At 59.6% G+C, this 14,283-nt stretch overlaps 1 protein-coding gene across 3 annotated transcripts in view; it reads left to right on the forward strand.

Annotated features, from left to right (window-relative positions):
- The window catches only part of Cep104 (centrosomal protein 104kDa), a 27,678-nt gene extending 15,886 nt beyond the window's left edge, over nt 1-11,792 (forward strand). The window contains exons 10-23 of one of the 3 annotated variants that reach the window (XM_005404138.2): nt 698-895; nt 1,443-1,610; nt 2,077-2,250; nt 3,627-3,803; nt 5,003-5,209; nt 5,556-5,663; nt 6,508-6,544; nt 6,662-6,719; nt 7,174-7,282; nt 8,559-8,697; nt 8,877-8,944; nt 9,343-9,433; nt 10,126-10,256; nt 10,793-11,792. In XM_005404138.2, the coding sequence (XP_005404195.1) occupies nt 698-895; nt 1,443-1,610; nt 2,077-2,250; nt 3,627-3,803; nt 5,003-5,209; nt 5,556-5,663; nt 6,508-6,544; nt 6,662-6,719; nt 7,174-7,282; nt 8,559-8,697; nt 8,877-8,944; nt 9,343-9,433; nt 10,126-10,241 (1,650 nt within the window). In that variant the 3' untranslated portion in view covers nt 10,242-10,256; nt 10,793-11,792. Of the gene's footprint in view, nt 1-697; nt 896-1,442; nt 1,611-2,076; nt 2,251-3,626; nt 3,804-5,002; nt 5,210-5,555; nt 5,664-6,507; nt 6,545-6,661; nt 6,720-7,173; nt 7,283-8,558; nt 8,698-8,876; nt 8,945-9,342; nt 9,434-10,125 lie in introns of those variants that run through there. The other 2 variants (XM_013504197.1, XM_005404139.2) reach the window with 2 other exon arrangements.
- Nucleotides 11,793-14,283: the final 2,491 nt, after the last annotated feature.

Raw genomic sequence — 14,283 nt, forward strand, 5'->3', positions numbered from 1 at the left:
TCCAGCCTGGGCAGAGCGGTGTGAGTGTGAGGAGCTCACGCGGGTGCGCGCCCAGTCCAGCCTGGGCAGAGCGATCGGGGCGGCCATCTCTCTTCTGTTAACCACCCGGAGTGCGCCACGCTGACCCCGTGGCTTTGTCTGTGCGGGAGACCGAGCGCGTCGTCCCGTGGGCGAGTGCTGAGGCGTTGCAGCCCGGGGACGGGGCCCTGCCGGGGGTGGGCCGCAGCTCCTGGCCAGGGCGTGCGGCGTTGCGTGGCAGCTCAGGGGAAGGTGGTTTGAATGCAGCCTCCTGCTGTAGGTCAGAGCCCCAGACAGCGGCGTGTTCACCACAGCAGGGTCTGGCTCTTATGTCAGAGTGGTAACCTGAGAAAATACCAGTGATCTTGTCAGGAAAATGACAGCCTTCACTTTCACGATCTCCGTGTCCCTGGGTGGAAAACAGTAACTGGGAAGCAATTCCTCAGTAGTAGTCCGAGCGGGGCTATGGTGCTTGTTTATTAGGTCTGGAGCAAGCCTAGAAAGGAGCAGAAGGTCTCCCCTCACTTCCGACCCGTTGTATAAATGGTTCTGACACGATGATGCCGGGAGTGAGCCGCAGAGCCCTCTCCGACGTCCGTTCACCCCCGACAGCCATGGGAGGCGGTGGGGGCTGCCACCCAACCCCGCAGCCGTGCAGCGCTCCCTCCCACCCCTGCAGGCCGAGGTCCTGCCCTACGACGAGAGGCCTCTGCCCACCGCCCACAAGCAGCCAGGGGATGCGCTGCTGGAGCCGGAAGTGGGCGAGGCTGACGCCAGCGACACCCGGAGAGGAGGCCTTGCCGGGGAGCCGGAGCCCCTGACAGAGAAGGCCCTGCGAGAAGCCAGCACCGCCATCGACGCGCTAGGAGAGAGCTTGGTGAGAACCCAGAGCTCTGTGCATGCACATGCACATGCACGCACACGGAAAGAGGGACCACCCGAGCCTTGGCTGTTTGGACCACCAGTGATTCCCCTTCAGGAAGCGCTGGGTTATCATTAGTTGCCTTATCTGTGAAAACATGAGGTGAGGTCACATTTTAAGAGCACAGATCCATTCGAGACTGGGAGTGTCTTCCTGGTCTTCCCAGAGCGCAGACTGATGCGCCTTCGTGGAACACCAGCTAGTTCCAGGAAAGTGACAGTGTAGTGGGAGAGGACACGTCCCCTCGCAGGAGCGAGCAAGGCAGCCCTTGGCCTCAGCCTCAGTGTCCTGAGGTGGAGCTTTCAGTCCTTTTCTGCCTTACCACCGTCTGACGTTTCCCCTCACAGCGTTGTATCTGTAAGTCTGCACATGTACCCTGCAGAGCCCTGTAACTAAGTACCAAACAGGCCTGGTGGTGCACGCATGTAGACCTACCTCCGAATTGCCCAGCCTGGGCGGCAGTGCTGCCTCCTGAACCAGGGCCACCTCGTGTTTTGGACAGGTCGCCGGGGCCTACTCCAAGACTTGGTCCTGCCGCGAGGACGCGCTGCTCGCTCTGTACAAAAAGCTAATGGAGATGCCCGCTGGGACCCCAAAGGAGGATGCAAAGAACACGCTGCGTGCGGCTGTCTTCCTCATCCGCCGAGCCATCAAGGACATAGTGACCTCGGTGAGTCCCCGCCGGCTAGTCCAGGCACTGCCGCCCCACAGGAGCCCAGGGCCCGACAAGGGACGGCCCACTGCTCCGGGAAGAGCCAGGATGGGTGCTGCAAAATGCGGAGTGGGAGCTGCCGGTGCTTGTTCTCTTCCACCACCAGTTGTCCCCGTGCCCCGCCAGGGATGTGCAGAGGGCTCATTCTGCTGCCATGGCACGCACTCGCGAGCAGGTGCTCCTGAGGAGCCTGAGCGGTGGCCGCAGCTTCCCGAGTCAGCCTCGGCCCGGCTGCGCCAGGGCAGCCGGGACCGCGCTGTGCTCCTCCCCAGCAAGGGATCACAGTTTTCAACCTGTTTTCAGCCCATCCGACAAGTTGTCATTTTGAACACGATGTTCGTATTTATTACCAGCAGTGAATTTCACACACGCCCTTGGTGAAGTCCCTTTTTCATAGCTCATCTGTTTTTACCCCCTCTCCCAGGTCTTCCAGGCCTCTCTGAAGCTGCTGAAAGTGCTCGTCACCCAGTACATACCCAAGCACAAGCTGGGCAAACTGGAAACTTCACACTGCGTGGAGAGGACCCTTCCTGCGCTGCTCGCCAGAACCGGGGACTCCTCCGCCCGCCTGCGCATCACAGCCTCCAACTTCATTCAGGTCTGCACCTCCCTGTGAGCCCAAAGCCGCAGCTGACGCAGCTCCTCACGGGGGCTGCGGGCCGGGCCGCTCGCCTCCCCTCTGCCAAAGTGCACGGTTCTGCCACTGCTTCTCGTATCCTGCATATGCTGTTAGTAAAAACCCGTGGGAAAGTGTATCACAAGAGAAAGCTTGGGCTGAAGAAAAGATAGCAACTGCTCTGGTCTGAATGTGTTCCTTCCTTCACGAAATGTGCCTGGCCTAGGCTGGGAAAACCGAGCAAGGTGCGGATCGATGGAAGCTTCCTTGCACAGTCCCACGAGAATTAATTTTGTTCTCTCGAAATTGGCTAATAAATTCATCTAGTTTAGGAGTTTTTGTTTTGTTTGTGAGGCTGGGGATTAAAGCCACACCTTGCACATAGTAGGCAAGTGCTCAGCTACTGAGCTACATCCCCAGCCCTTTCTATTTTGAGATTAGCTCTTGCTAAGTTTCCCAGGCTGGTCTCGAAATTGTAATCCTCCTGCCTCAGCCTCTCAAGTAGCTGGAACAACAGGCATGGCTGCTAGGTTCAGTACTATAGTTCTTTTTTTTTCTTCTTTTTTTTTGAGACAGGGTCTCACTATGCCATTCAGGCTGGCCATGAACTCACTTTATAGTCCATGCTGGCCTCGAACTTGCAACAATCCTTCTGCCTCAGCCTACTGAGTGCTGAGATTACAGGCATGCGCCACCACACCCAGCGAGGTTCAGTCGTCCCTAAGGTTCCACACTTTGACCTCCAAAAACCCATAGCCTCCTTAAGTGTCATGCAAAATTTTGTGAGGGTGCATATGTATCTTTGGAAGGAATGCAGCTCTTCCGTTGTTTCTTGAAGGATTATGGCTGCAAACCCAGAAGGACCTGTGTAGTTTTAAGACGCTTAAATGTTCTGGATAAAAGAATAGGGAAAAATAGGAAACACTAATGTGAAAGAAAGAACAAGATGTCCCCCATGCATCGCCGTCCTCTGCTTGGCAGTACAGCTGGGCGTTTGGGGAGGATGTTGTCTTCCAAAAGACGTGGTATTTCTTGCACTTCAGGTCTTCCTTTAAATAGAAATATGAGCTGAGTTGAGGGGGGGGACTCGCCTATAATCCCTACACTCAGGAGGCTGAGGCAGGAGGATCATGAGGAGTTCAAGGCCATCGTGGGCCACATAGTAAGTTCAAGTCCAACATGCAGTACACAGTCTCATAAAAACCAGGTGGTGGGATATGTTTTTAGGCACCTATAATTTTCCTGCAATTTGTCACTGTCGTTACTTACTCAGTGTTTTCTTTGAAATTCTGCTGAGTCAGACCCAATCACCTCTAGCATTTTCCAGTGAAAACTAACAGGCCGTGTTGCTTGTGTAGGAAATGGCGCTGTGTAAGGAGGTCCGCGCGCTGCAGGTGATCCCGTCCTACTTGGTGCAGCCGCTGAAACCTAACTGCTCGGCGCACCTGGCCATGAGTCAGGTGGATCTCCTGGCCCGGCTGCTGCGAGACCTGGGCACCGCGGGCTCAGGCTTCACCGTGGACAGCGTGATGAAGGTAAGTGGCCCGTGTGACACAGGCGGCGCCCAGAGTGCAGAGCGTGTCGCCTTGGTGTTTGATGAATGGACTATTTTTGCATTGTTTTATATTGTTTTGTCTTTTTGAGACAGGGTCTCGTCATGCAGTTCAGGCTGGCCTTGAACTCACTTTGTAGCCCAGGCTGACCTCGAATTCACAATGATGCTCCTGCCTCAGCCTCTCGAGTGCTGGGATTACAGGCGTGCGCCACCACACCAGCCTTGCATGGACTGTTTAAGAGATATCAAGCTGGGTGTGGTGGCACACATGCACTTGGGAGGCTGAGGCAGGATTGCCGTGAGTTTGAGGCCAGCCTAAGCTATACAGTGAGTCCAGGCCAGCCTAAGCTACCAAAAAACAAAAAGACAAAGAGCAGTCATCCTGGCTCAGTCGAACACGGGGCGCCACAGCCTGTCTGCTGCAGTTTGTGATCTGTCCACACTGCGGTCCGTCAAGGCCCGGACGCATCCCGCGCCTGTGAGTGACCATGGCTACAGGAGGTGGAGGGCAGCACCCGCCCCCGCCCCGTCCCTGCCTGATCATTACTGGAGACTCCTCCACGGACTCCACTGACGCCTGCACTCACCTCACCCCAGAGTCCCTGCATTCTCCTGGCACAGACGGCCACTTTGCCAGGCGCTGCAGTGTCCCCGTCTCCCCTGCCTCGCGGGCAGCAGCAGCCCGGTTCCACCCCTGTGCTGGTGCCCACTGCCCGGTGTCCACCTCAGCTGCTGGGGGCACTGCTGCCCGGCTCGGCTGGCTGCGCACTCGGTGTGGGCCAAGGCAGTTTTCGAGGGGGACACTTCGTCCCCCTAGGTCATTTGGGGCTCTGTCCTTCAAGTCCAGTGCCACTCTAAGGCCACTGAGGCAAGGACAGGAGAGCACTGTGCACGGGAGGCTAGAGCTGCCGAGTCCCTCCCACCCACTCGCCCGTCCAGGGGACGGGGCGGTGCAGCTGGGCGTGTGCGCGGGCAGACAGCAAAGCAGACGGACACGCGGCAGAGGCCACTGTGTGTGGCAGCCACAGCAGGCACGTCTGGGTCTCCGCCCGTGGCTTCAGCGCTGGTGGTTTTGTCTTATTTATCAAACGCTTGTGATGTGCCCGTGCTTCCCCCAGCGGGAGAACTTTGCTCGGTTCCCCTGAGACCTGGTAACAAGCCTCCCGACTGTGTCCTCAGTTCGCGGTGAGTGCCCTGGAACACCGGGTGTACGAGGTCCGGGAGACGGCGGTCAGGGTCATCCTGGACATGTACGCGGAGCACCAGGCGCTTGTCCTGGAGTACCTTCCCCCAGACAACAGCAGCCTGCGCAGGAACCTCCTCTACAAGAGCATCTTCGAGGGCTTCGCCAGGATCGACGGCAGGCCCACCCACGCCGAGCTTAGGGTAAGCGCCGTAGGACCCAGGACTTCGGCCTGGGCTGAGGAAGGCCCTTGGCACACGAGTAAATAACAGGCACAGGAGGAGCCCTGCGCCCGGGAGACCCCGCAGAGCCCGAGTTCCCATTCCGGCCCTGTCACCTGCGGCCCAATCTGCGACAGCACCAACCGCAGCTTCTCCTGTCAGTAAACGTATTAGACTCAGCTGAAGGGTGTGCATTTAGTCCTAGGTGCACTTGGCTCAGTGAACAGGACGGCGTGTAAGAGAGAGCTGTTCGTGGCATGTGAGACGTCATCTCCCCTCGTCAGTGGCCCCTCGTGTGACTCTAATGGCAAAATGACTTATTTACCAGGCACAGAAAAGAGCAGCTACAGAAGAAGCAGAAAAACAGAAGAAAGAAGAAGTCAAAGCCTTGCAAGGGCAGCTGGCAGCTCTGAAAGGAACCCAGGCCGAGGCTGAGGTGGGGGTGCCCGCGCGGGCTTGGGCGGTGACTTCCCCAAAACTGACTGCTACACAGATATGCAGCGCTGCCCTCCCGGGGTCCGGGTCGTGTGGCAGCACCTTTATCCTCCATGGCCTTTCAAGTGGGGGCATAAAAGGCCCCCCCAGCCCCTCTGCTGGTGTGGGTTGCTGGGAGCTGGAGGAGGGGCAGCTGCTCCCTGCTGTCCCTGCACCCTGCGGGGACAGGAGGACAGTGTGTCCGCTGTGGGGGGCACCACGCCCTGCGTCCTCTGTGTTCCGCCGCCTGCTGCGCTCACCCTCACCACTGGCCCCACGGGGGTGACCGTAGCGGCATCCCCACTAGAGGGCGAGTGTGAGCGTCACTGGGAGAACAGGAGGACCCCCGGAAGGAGCCTGCACTGCCCGGCTGGGGTTGCCGCCCCTCCTGCCCGCTCCTCCCGGCACAAGTGCCAGGCTCAGCCTGATGCTGATGGGTCAACGTGAAGACGCGAGGGCTGCGGCCCAGTGGGGCTCACACAGGTCACACGCCAGCGAGTGGCTATCACTGCCCCCTCACACATGCTCCCACGCAGATCCCACTGCAGGGACACCAGCTGCTGTCACCAGGACCGTGCCAGAGCCCTGTGCTGCCGGGGTCTGGGTGGTGGCCCTGGCGCAGCTGGTGTCTGAGGCGCTGTGGATCTGAGCCCAGAGGGGCTGGGAGAGAGCGAGAGCAGCAGGCGTTCAGCTGCTGTGACCAGAAACCCGGGAGGGAACGTGGAGATGCTTCCAGGGCCAGGCGCAGGGCAGGCGGTGGCTCGCGGCCCACAGCCCTGTCCCTGAGCTGCCCGTATCTGTCTTAGGGAAAGGAGAGCGCCGCTGAGAAGCCCAGGAACCAGGGTAGGTGCCCTGAGCCCCTGAGCTCCCGCCTGCTGTGTACAGTGCTGCCAACCCCTTACTAAAAATGTAAGCGCTTCTACGAGGAGTTACTGAACTGTCCTCGCTCCGTCTCTGCAGACAGCCCGGGCAGGATGGCAGCACCACTCGACGTCCCGGTCAGCCACTACCTGGACAAGTGAGTTGGGCCAGGCCCCTGCCCTGAGGGGGGAGCCACTGAGGGACTCTGGGTAGCTGTGTGTCCCCGCTTCCTAATGACCAGTGACGGACGGGCCCTCCCACAATCTCAGACCTGGAACACGCCCAGGCTGAGGATCCTGCTCTGTAGGGCAAGTGCAGTCAGAGCCCCGGGAGCAGACTGTGCCTCCCTGGCCAGGTGCCTGCGGGAGCGGGAGGGAAACATCCCCACTCCCCCGGCCCCTGAACTGTGCCGTGCGCTTGGTGGCACTGGCACATTCTGCCTCCAGAGGGCTGGGCCGGCCCTGCCTCACTGCTAGCTGAAGACTTTTTCCAGCTCTGATGGCTCAGGACCCCGCCACCCTCAGCCGAGCGGCTCAGGTCTCAGGCCAGGAGGGAGAGCCCAGGCCACAGGGCTGGGCACCAAGTCACCGCTGCTCTGGCTTCTCCCGCAGCCTGTGCATCTTCTGCGGGGAGCGCAGCGAGGCCTTCACGGAGGAGGGCCTGGACCTGCACTACTGGAAGCACTGCCTCATGCTGACGCGCTGCGGCCACTGCAGGCAGGTCAGCGCCGGCACAGGGCCCAGGCCAGGAGGGTCAGCGCCGCCGCGGTGCCCTGACCTGGAGAGCCCAGCGGCCAAGAGCCGCATTGCGGGGACCCCCAGGCCTTGTAGCTGCAGAAGAAGCATTCTGAGAAAAGTCACTGGGGCACATAGAGGACGGTCATCAGACTCCCCCACTGGTCACCGCCGCCCGGCAGGTCTCCCAGAGCCGTGCTCTCCTGATGTCTGACACCACACTGCGGTCTAGGGCTCCGGGGCCCTGCATGAGTGGCCACACGCCGTGCGTGGTCCCTTTGAGACCCTGGGTTTCTGCCCATCCGAGCGGTGTCTGAGGAGTCAAGCATCACTCTGTGTGTGACTGTCGGTGGCTGCGCTTGCGTCCGCTTGGGACGGCCGTGCACACGTCCCAGGAGCACTGGAGCCTGCGTAGCGTGGGCTCACTATCTGTGCCATTGCCTGGTGCCGAGCTGGGGCAGAGGCTGCCGTTGTGTGACTACACCAGCTGACACCAGGGGCCACATCCTCAGCCGAGCCCTGCCGGCTATGGAGCCTGTCCCTCTGCCTGTCAGACACGGTGTCCTGCTGTAAACCACCCCACGCTGTGCCCATCACACTGACAGTACAGTCTGTCCCTGACTTGTCATCGCCCCGCATGTATGCACGGGAGCCCATGCAGTTAGCGAGCAGGGACCCCGTCCTGCGTCTCTCTTGGCAGGCTGTCCCTGGTCTTCTAAGGAGTGAGTCTCTAATGTAGGTCGTCCATCACTCTGCCGGTGTCTCAGGCTTTACACCCTGTGTCCTGCTTCTCAGATCTTCCGTGCCCTGAGCTTTTACCCTCCCACCATGCACTGGGCTTTCCTGTTCAGAGGATGGAAGCTGATGTGGAACAGACTCGCGTCCTTTCCAGGGCTCTTCAGGGCCGGCAGGGAGACACCAGAGCAGACAGAGCCCCCCGCATGTCACCCCTGCCTGGATATGAAAGGGCCAGGAGCGTTCTTTCCACACACACTCGTAGAAGGCCAGGGGAGCCTAAGTTGGACCCCGGGGCTGCACATTGAATCCCCGAGCCACTCGTGGCCACTAAGATTACATCGGTCACATCTGAGTCACCTGCAGTTCTGCCCGTCTCTGCCTCTTAACATGGCCTTCGTGTGGTGGGGAGTGCAAGGAGTTGACCGCAGACACCAGGAGGGGCCCTGAGGACAAGCGGTCGCATGGCCGGGTGGGCACATAAAGGACGCTGTGTGTGCTCACGCCGTGCCGTCTCTCGGGCCCAGGTGGTGGAGATCGCCAGCCTGACGGAGCACCTGCTGACCGAGTGCGACAGCAAGGACGCCTTCGGGAAGTGCTACCGCTGCAGCGAGGCCATTCCCAAGGAGGAGCTGCCCCGGCACATAAAAGCAAAGGCGTGCAACCGTGAGTGCTGGCCCGGCCCTGCCCACCCTCGCCCACAGGCATCCCCGGGGCAGGTGCTGCTGCAGCCTGCGCAAGGGCCCGGTGTGTCAGTGGGCGGCCCAAGGGCAGCGCATGTGCCCCGTCCCTCCTTCACGCTCACATGTACATGGCTAACAGGATCCTTTTCACCGCCATTTCAGCTGCCAAATCTGAGAAGCTGGCAAACCGGTGTCCTTTGTGCCACGAGAATTTCACTCCTGGAGAAGAGGTGAGGGCCTGGCCCAGTGAGGAGCAGTCTGGAAGCGGGGGGCTAGAGGAGGGACACCCTTGGGGGACAGTGGTGACTGTCCGAAGCACACCAGGACCAGAATGTCCCGCACTGGCCCTGTCTGAGCGGTCAGGCGCTCACCGATTCTGCAGAATAAGGCAAATCCAAGGGCCCCAGTAGGAGCTGTGGCCGCCGTATGGTCTCCTTCTGACTCCTGAGGCCTGCTGGGGCATGGAATGAGGCTGCCAGGTCTTAGCACTCGGGTGCTCGCCAAGGTAGCCCCGCGGTCTTCCGCGGTCGTGGAAGGCACTGCTGGGGCCCAGCCAGGCCAAGAGCCCCCTCCCGCAGCCTGAGGTGCTCTGGGCTAGCACAGTGACTGACGCCGCCTCCGCCTGCAGGCATGGAAGGCACACCTGATGGGCTCCGCTGGCTGCACCATGAACCTGCGCAAGACACACGTCCTGCCCAAGGCCCAGGCACCGCTGCAGGGTGAGCACTGCCCACGGCCCCGGGTCCCCAGTGTCCTCGCACCTCACAGCCTGGCTCCCTACTGCGGCTGCTCTCGGAGGGGTCAGTGCCCCAGCACCCAAGGGCAGGGCGTAGGCCCTTGGCACCTTCTGCAGGGCGGACCCAGGGGTTGAGAAATGTGAGGTTAAATAGACCCATGGGTAAAGCCTCTGCCCAGTTCATGAATTGCCAGTTTAGCTACTTCCTGTCAGGGTTACGCTGCCCTAGGAGACGTCTTTCTGATCATCAGAAAATTATTCCAGGTCACAGCAGGGCAGTGAGAGCAGGGCTCCATCTGCAGCAGGCCCCGTGTCGCGTGGCAGACATCATCCTTGGCCCTCTTACAAATGCAGGACAGCGGCCCTCAGCCACACGGGAGACCATACTCCTCCTCACCTGGCACTCTGCCCTGGTGCGGAGCGGCCTGAGTGACGGCGGAGCAGTGCCCTGCTTCTCTCCCCTGCTCGTCCTCTCCCTCCACCCCTCCTGCTGCCACATGGCTGCTGCGTGAGCAGCCTGCCCAGTCCTCACCTCGGTCACCTGTGACAGTGCTGACCCTGCCAGCCGGGGGGCGGCCATCGCCCGGCCCCAGGCTCTGCCCTCCCGAGCGTCCCCCGGCCCAAGCCCGCACTAGCACGGGCCCTGAGTCTCGTGTGTCTGTGTCCCCACCACAGATAAAGGCCCCACAGCGGCCAAGTCAGGAATCTCAGGACCAAAGGCCGGAAGCAAAATCCCCACCCCAAAGGGAGGCCTGAGCAAGAGCTCCAGCCGGACGTACACCAAGCGGTGACACGTCGGGGACCAGGCCAGTGTCTTGACTCCAGACCCTTCCTCCAGAACACTGGACGCACAGCCCTCTGCTGTCCCTATGGCCCCGGCTCCCACGGCGGTGCCTGGTCTGCTCTGTTCAGCCGCTGAACGGTGTGCACGGCTGTGACCAAAGAACCCCAGAGCTGAGTCCCCCACCCCTGACGTTGCAGCCCTCGGGTACAGCCCCTCTGGCCTCCGGGGACCAGAGCGCAACAGCCAGAATAAAGGCATACAGGTGAACAAGGAAATGTAAGAGACAGCAGCTGCCAGGACCCGCCTGCACACGGGAGCTTGTTCCCAGCCCCAGCCCGTGCTGTCCGAGGCCCCGGCCTGTGTGGCCTGTGCCCTCCCTGTGGTCAGGGCTGCAGATCGCTCCCTGGCCGAGCCCTGGAGAAGCGTGATGGTGATGCGCCCAGCCAGCCCCGCACCAACCTCACAGCCCGTCCACAGGGTTCAGTTTCGGTCCTGGCACCGAACACTTCTGCAAGCCCGGGCTGGCTCAGGTCTGTTGCTCTGTCCTTTCTCCCCCAGGCTGTAAGTGGACCGGAAGCCCAGTTTTTCAGACAGTTCATAGGATGTTAAAAGACTCCGATCTAACACAGATCTCAGGAAAGTATCTCCTCACAGGCCATTAGGCCCCAGGGTTTCCTCCAGCGACCAGCAAGATGAGCTGCCTGTATGCACTTGGAAACGCCTATCCTGTCCTGTCTCCATGCCCTCTGCCCCAAGCGCCAGGAAGCCGTGGGCTGAGGGACAGGCCCACCCACAGTGGCCAGGGCACTGCTTGCATCCTGAGGTTGCATAGGCAGCTTTCAAAATGCACTCCGGGAGCTGGGGATCTAGCTCAGAGCAGAAGTGCCTGCCTGGCAAGTGCAAGGTCCTGAGTTTGATTCCCGACACCAAAAAAAATGCAGTCTGAAGTGTGTGGGACTGAGGGAATTATGACCCTGCAATTAGTGTATGAATGCTTTTAACCCCCAACCATGTGAAACAATGAAATATGTATCAAAACTAACGTGAGGAGTTCAAGGCAGCCTAGGCTACATGGTGAGTTCAAGGCCAGCTTGAGCTGGACAGCGAGACTGTCTCAGACAAAACTAATAGGTACATGAACACTGAGGTCCCCGGATACGTTGGTAACCAAGAATTTGGATTGATTAACCTCTGCTTTTTGGCAAACTAATACCTCATGGTATCATTGAATAAGAACAAGATCACCAACACGATAATTATTAAAAATCTTTGTGTGGGGAGAGAGAACATAAAACTTTACTAGACAAGCTGAAGTACAGGTGCCAGGTGTCTGTACGGTGGTATTGTTTCCAGAGATGTTGGCCCTTACTTTGTAATGCATCTTTTAAGAACAGAGAAAGCACTTCTTTAAAATGAGAAAAGCTAACCGAGGACTTACTCTTTTCTCTGCAATCTAAATTTAATAGATGTAGTGTCTCCTAAGACATTTATAAAAATAATTCATGTTTTAGCCAGGCATGGCTGCACCTATAATCCCCACACTTGGGAAGTGAGACAGAAGGATCATTGTGTTTGAGGGCAGTCTGGACTGCATAGTAAGACCATGTCTCAAAAAATTAAAAACCCATTTTTAGTGATTAACAAACAGAATTGGTCTCCCACCTACTTCTTGTGCTGGTTACTGGAGAATCAAGTTTCTGTGGTGATGACTCTGGCCGTGATTAGTGGCTGTGAAAAGCACTACAGTTATCCTAAGAGAACAAGACGACCCAAGAGGACCTGTGAGAGCCCTTGGCCATTCAAAATTAAATACCTAAGCCTGGAACTAATAAATGAACTTGCACTTACGCTTATGTCGTGGGTATTTAATATTTATTTATATTATTTTCATATTTTAAGATACTAAATCTACAAAAGTTGTATTGATAAATTTGCATTAGAATACAAATGTAAATGCCTTTAATGACAATTTGCAATTTTTTAATGTTTTAACAGTTTTCTATTTGTCTTTATTTCAGGTACCAGAATTATAATATATTTTTATTGTTACTGTCTTAGGGCATATGGGTTAATTCAGCTTGAGTATATTAATATAATAAAAAGACCACTACATATTTTGTCGTTTATTTCATGGTTATAATGAAAAGCAATCTGTAAGTCACTTTAACGTGCTAAATGCAAGCACAGCTCGGCCCTGAGTCTGGAAAGCAGGCTGGAAGCTTCTGAGGGGAGTCGAGCTGCCTTGAGCCCTGGGCCCCAACCCACGCCCACACTGCTGGGGATCTTAGTGCGCAGGCAACAGCAGCTTCCACCAGCTTCCCCCGCAGCACACGTGCAGAATGTTCTAGAGCATCCAGCTGTGCCCAGGGAGCTCTCAAGACACAGGTAATGTGGAAGCCAGGCTGGGGGAGGCTGCTGGTGACTGAAGTCACCTGCCCTTTTCTTCAGGGTCTCCAGGGGGGAGTCCTGTGCCGGCTTCCAAGATGCCAGCAATCGGCTGCTGTTTTGTGTAGCAATCACGAACTGGCAACGTGTGCCTGTGAGCGTCCACGCCAGAGCTGTTGGCTCCTGCAGTGTCCGCCACCTGTTCACTGCTCCAAGCTGGCAGCTGCGGGCCCTGCCTGCTCCTGTGCTTGCGGTCACTGCAGCCGGACACCTTCAGGGTCCCAGCGCCCATGTGACAGGAGCTGTGGGTGGGCAGCGGGCGGCACCCGGCACAGGCTCAGCATAAGGGGTAGGAGGGGCCAAACCTGCTAATGCAGGGAACTTGCTTAGCAATGAAGAACTTGCTTACACCTGTGCGGTGAGGCAGTCTGTTGAGGCCCAAAAGAGAATGGCTTCCGGGCGCCCCCGGGCCGCGCCTCACTCCCGCGTGGGTGACAGCCCCACACCTGAAGCCTGCTGCGGACAAGGGGTGAACAAAGCACTCTGGAACATGTCCGGCCCCTCTCCTGGCTCAGCAACGGTGGAGCATTTGCCCGTGTGCATCTGCCTCGGCTCTGCACCTTGCAGTGGCTCCCTGTGAGCCAGTGGCCCCCACCACCCACCGCGACGAGCTCTGGGGGCTCCCGGGCCACTGCTGCTACACAAGCATGACACTAGGGCCACCCTTGGCTGTCCCTGGAGGTGCTGCAGAGCAGGGGAGCAGAGATCCCCTGAGTGCGCCGTGCTCAGGGTGCCAAGGTGACATCGGGGTGCAGTCCCGGCGCCGGGCCCCACCCCCACCCCAGCGCCCCACTGTCCTGAGGGTCGAGGGCTCCAGGGCGGGGTGTCCTCCAGTCACCCTCCTCGCGGCCCAGCTTGCCCTCGGGGCCGCGCCTCACTCCGGTGTGGGTGACAGCCCCGGGGAACGCCACTCGCCAAATCCTCGTCACCAGGTGGCCACAGGGCTGCAGGGCACCGGCCACAGCCCTGCCCAGCTGGGCCAGGGCAGGCACTGGCGGCTGGACCCGGCCTCCCCAGCCCCAGGGGCCTGGGACCCTGACCGGCGCCGGGGTGAACGCGGACGATGGTCCCCACACCGCCCGCGGCTCTGGAAGGCGACGCGCTCAGCAGGCCGAGGCCCTGGCGGGCGAGGGCACACAGGGCGGCTGGGAGCCGGCCCCGCGCGGCAGCCGCGAGACCACCGCTTCTCCACGCCCCGCCTGCGCCGGGCACGGGCCGCCGGCTCCCGACCCGACCGGCGCGCTCCGGCCGGCTGTGCGCGCTGGGCCTCGGCAGCCAAGCCCCGCTGCCAGAGGAGCCCGCCAGCGCCAACCGCGGCCACCTCCAGGCTCTTCCCTCGGGGCAGGGCCAGGGGCCGGGGCGCAGCTCCAGCCTGAAGGCCGCACGCAGGCCGGCACCGCCGGGGCCCCGAGCCGCTCCCTCCCACACAGCCGGGCGGCAGCCGCGGGCGCCCTCAGGCCCGCCGCCGTCCCCGGGAGGGAGGCTGCGCCACCGCGTCGCCCGTGCCCGAGCCCCAGGGAAGTCACGCTGTCCTCGGCACAGCCCATAGTCTCAAGGGCCGACCTATGCCTGCAGGTGGCTCGTCCGCAGGCATTAAGTACACC

Source organism: Chinchilla lanigera, unplaced genomic scaffold (genome assembly GCF_000276665.1).
Source record: "Chinchilla lanigera isolate Chin_1 unplaced genomic scaffold, ChiLan1.0 scaffold00085, whole genome shotgun sequence".
Classification (NCBI taxonomy): Eukaryota; Metazoa; Chordata; class Mammalia; order Rodentia; family Chinchillidae; genus Chinchilla; species Chinchilla lanigera.